The 4,233-nt window shown below is 60.6% G+C and overlaps 1 protein-coding gene across 1 annotated transcript in view; it reads left to right on the forward strand.

The window, feature by feature from the left end:
- TSPAN18 (tetraspanin 18) overlaps positions 1-4,233 on the forward strand; it is a 179,349-nt gene that overhangs the window by 167,875 nt on the left and 7,241 nt on the right. Inside the window, exons 7-8 of the mRNA XM_006157759.2 lie at positions 757-855; positions 1,785-1,967. Coding sequence (XP_006157821.1) covers positions 757-855; positions 1,785-1,967 — 282 coding nt within the window. The remainder of the gene's footprint in view (positions 1-756; positions 856-1,784; positions 1,968-4,233) is intronic.

The raw sequence follows: 4,233 nt of genomic DNA on the forward strand, positions 1-4,233 counted from the left end.
GCAGACCTCTCGCCCGCCATCCTGGCCTTCATCTTCAGGGAGAACGTACGTACCGGCAGGCCCCGGGCCTCTCCTGCGGGTTCCTGGCCATTCAGGTCAGCCCTTCCACTCCTCCCAGGGCCCCACAGAGCCCGCCGCCTCTCATCCAGCCCTTCCAGCCCAAATCGCAACCCAGCAAGGCCCCACGCCCCAGAGACCCCGGCTTTTCCAGGACATCACAGAGTCAGGAGGCCCTTTCGGGAGCATCTGGTGCAGCCCCACACCGGGTTCTGGAATCTTCCCTCCCGCACCTTGCTCAGCCACGTTGCTGGGCAATCTGAGGAGACTCAGGCTGTCCTAGAGCCCTGGAGTGTGTGCCACGGAGGGGCACAGGGAGAGCGCTCTCGGCCCAGGCCCCGGCTGGGACCCTCTTTGGGCAGCTTGCTCTCCCAGAGGTTCCAGCTGCCCACCCCAAGCATCAGCTCCTTTGAGGGGAGCCACAGGGCCCAGCCAGGTCCCCAGTGTGCCCTGGCCCTGTGGGTGCCTGGGCATATGTGTGTAGACTTTCCACTTTGTTGAGCAAGCAGCATGGGGGTGGGGTGGGGGGCTGCAGGCCTCGGGGAGGGGCTTAGAGACAGCTTAGGAGAGTCTCAGGAGGCCTGGCACCAGGACACAGAGCCGGCCCTCCTCCCGAAGCCCTAGGCAGAGGCGGAGAGGTGGAGGAGGCAGGGTGGTGTGAGCGGCCAGGTCTCAGCCCCCGCTCTCCTCTGCCCCCAGCTCACCCGCGAATTCTTCACCAAGGAGCTCAGCAAGCACTACCAGGGCAATAACGACACGGACGCTTTCTCCGCCACCTGGAACTCCGTCATGATCACGGTGGGTGACCGCCCCGGACGCCCAGCGTAGCCGAGGCCTGGCCTCTTGGATTTTCTCTGCCAGATGTTGATAATCAGTCAGGCACTCTTCCTCCCAAGCGCAGACTCACCTCGCACCGATGTCCACACAGCATTCCGGCAGCCCTCACCAGGCGGATCCATTCCAGCTCGGGATGAACCCTGGGCAGGACCCTGGATCTGGTCCTCCACAGCAACTGGCCACTGGGTGCTTTCTAAGTGCCCAATAATCCCCTCAAACAGGAACCACTGACCCCCATGTTACGGAGAGGACACTGAAGGCACAGAGGCTGAGTGACTTCCCCACCGCCACACAGGAGAGGCAGATGGAGCCAGTCCACACCTGGTCTTCTGCCCCTGTCCTTTGGAGAGGCTGTTTGGCTGTTTTTAGTCCATAATAGCATTGCTAAACTGGATTACCTGCGGCTGGGTGGTTTGTGAATGGAGGTTTATTGGACTCACGTGTCTGAGGGCCAGAAAGTCCAAGGGTATTCCGTCATCTGGTGCTATGTCACAACACAGCCGGCAGAAGGAAGGAAGTGGGCAGGAGCAGAGAGTGCCTGGGGGGGGGGTGTGTGCACAGTCTTGCTTTTATTGGGTTTTCAGAAAAGGCATGATATACTTTTCTATGTTTTTTAATGCAAAAACATGTCATGACTTTTCCAGTGACCCAGTATAACAGCCACTCTCGAGAACTGACCGCTCCGTGAGAGCAAGCACCACGCCCTCTCTAGCCTACATGATGTCTTCAGGAGGGGGTGCCCCTCGATCCGTACACACCCACTGCACCCACCTCCTACAGGCCCCCCACCCTCAGTAGCATTGCGCTGGGTCCAAGCTTCAGCTAGACAGCGGCTATCGCCCACCACCAGGGGGCCGGCTCCATCCCTTCTCCCTTCGCTCTGTTCCTAGTTTGGCTGCTGCGGGGTCAATGGGCCTGAAGACTTCAAGTTTGCGTCGGTTTTTCGACTCCTGACTCTGGACAGCGATGAGGTGCCAGAGGCCGGCTGCCGGCGAGAGCCCCAGACACGGGATGGGGTGCTGCTGAGCAGGGAGGAGTGCCTCCTGGGGAGGGGCGCCTTCATCAACAAGCAGGTACTGGTCCCAGCTGGGCCCGGGCAGGGGAGTTGGTTCCTTGGGCCTGGGGTGGCCGGGGTTGGGGAAGAGGCAGTGGCACTACGGGACCCCATGGAAGTGCTGGCTGGGACACAGGACTCCTGCACCTACCGAAGCCCCCGAGAGCCAATCACAGGCAGGAAGGACCAGGGTGTCTGAGGGTCCATTGAGGCTGGGGCTGAGAGGTGAGTAGGAGTTGTCCAGTATTCACTGCTGATGCTGCAGATGGGGGAGCAAAATGACCAGGTGGGGCCCCCCACAGTCACACTGTCTTTAAAAGAAGCTCACGTGTGCCCTGTGGGCACAGGCTTCCCAGGGAGTGAGTCTCCCTCCAAGGACCCTCCGAGGTCGGTGGCTTCTGGGCTTCTCCACTTCTCATAATCCAAGGACTTCTTCCCAGACCTGAGGGGACAGACCCCTGCTGCGTGGGCCATGTTTGAGGAACAGGCCAGCTCTGCCTGCTCCTGCCCTGCGCTGTGCCTTGTGCTTGGCCCCCTCCTCCCACTGCCCCACCCCTACCCCTCAGCACCAGGCTGCAGGGGTGGGGCAGGAGCCTGCACCCCAGGCCCCTCACTTGACTAGGGTTTTAATGAGGATGTCCCAGGAGAGCTCCAGGTGCTAGAGACACAGCAGGGGACAGGAGACAGGGCCCTCCGTGGGGCTCCGTCAGTTAGAGGAAGCAGGTGACAAGCATAGGGATCATTTCACAGGGACACCATTGCCAGGAAGGAGATAAAACAGGTGGGAGGGGCCTGGGACGGTTCAAGGCAGGCTTCTTAGAGTCCCAGGGTGGTGACAGTGACGACGCTGAGCTGAGCAGGCTCCTGGTGACCTGATGGCCCCTTCCAGCCTCAGCCCTGTTTTGGGAATGGCCCCTCTGTCTCCTGCACCTGCCCAGGCCAGACCAAAGGATGCTCAGGGCCCCATGAGCACAGGCCGCTTCGTCATCCCGCTTCCTGCTCTGGGGAAGGGGACATCGTTAAAGAAACGGAGAGGGGGACAGATGGCACAGCAGTGAAACAGGGTTCTCCCCAGGCCATCCCACATGGGAAGGTGCCCAGCTCGAGTCCAGAGACCTCCCTGTGTGCCATGGTCCTGGGCCGACTGAAGGCTGGGGTGGATCATGGCACCGAGAGCCTGTCGTCACCCATGAAAGAAGATAAACTCATTTGGTCATGGGGGCCCGGGGACCAGGTTGCTGTAGTCTTGAGTCAGGGAAGGCCACCCCAGGGATTAGATCCACAGAGACCCACTGTGGAGAGGCTGTGGGAGGGGTGTCAGCTCCAAGGCAGGCTAGGCTGGGCTGGGCTGTCACCTGTTGTGTCCCCTTCACTGAGACACCATCTCTGGACCTCTGGACCCATACTCTGGCAGGCTATGGGCTGTTCCCATGCTCCATCCACCCCTTCCTCCCAGACAGAGAAGGTCTAGCGCTCCCGTGGGGCTAAAGGGAGGTGCAGGGAGTCGCTGTGTGTAACCGGAGCCTGTCCCCAGGAGAGGGTGCTGGCTGGCCCCCCGCGTACCCCTCAGCTGGAATGCGGCTGTGCTATGGTGACTAGCCATCTGGGACCTTGCCGAGCATGCAGAGAGGAGCCTCGGTTACTGAGACCTTCATTTGAAAGAGAATGAAGTTCTACCTTGTGTTGGAACTGCCACTTGGGACACCCGCTGCTCAGAGCCAAACTGTGGTCTTGGGGTGCTTCTTGAGAATTTTCAGGGAGACTTTCCATGGTCCTATTTCTGGGGTCTCATCAGGCATGCTCCCCATTTCCAGATGTCTCCTCCCTTCCTTGGGCCAAGCTTTGAAACCAAAGCCCCGGGGAGAGGTCCTTGGACAGCCACGGGGTGAGGTCCCTGGACAGCCTTGTCAGGACAGCCACTTCCCATCGTGAGGCCCTCTGAGAGCGACGTCTGGGGTTTCCTTTCTGACACGTTCACACCCTCCTGAGCACGCTTCCCCTCTAAAGCCTCTCTGTGGGTGGGCTCTGATTGTGTTTCCCCAAAGCCCAGGACGTCCTCTGACTGCTGGGCCCATGGCCGGATGCTGGAGGGGCTGAGTGCTACGTGTGGTGGGCGGGGTGGGGTCAGATGGCAGCTGTGGCCATGCCGGCCACCCATGTGGTCGGGTGGACAGAGGCTTCTTAACTGGGTCCCAGTGAGCTGGGATGTGCCTGGCCAGGGTGACAGCAGTGAAACAGGGTTTATGGCTTTTGGGATGCTCAGCAGGTGACGTCCCCCTGCGCTG

The sequence above is a fragment of the Tupaia chinensis genome, unplaced genomic scaffold, assembly GCF_000334495.1.
Source record: "Tupaia chinensis unplaced genomic scaffold, TupChi_1.0 Scaffold000561_1, whole genome shotgun sequence".
NCBI lineage: Eukaryota > Metazoa > Chordata > Mammalia > Scandentia > Tupaiidae > Tupaia > Tupaia belangeri.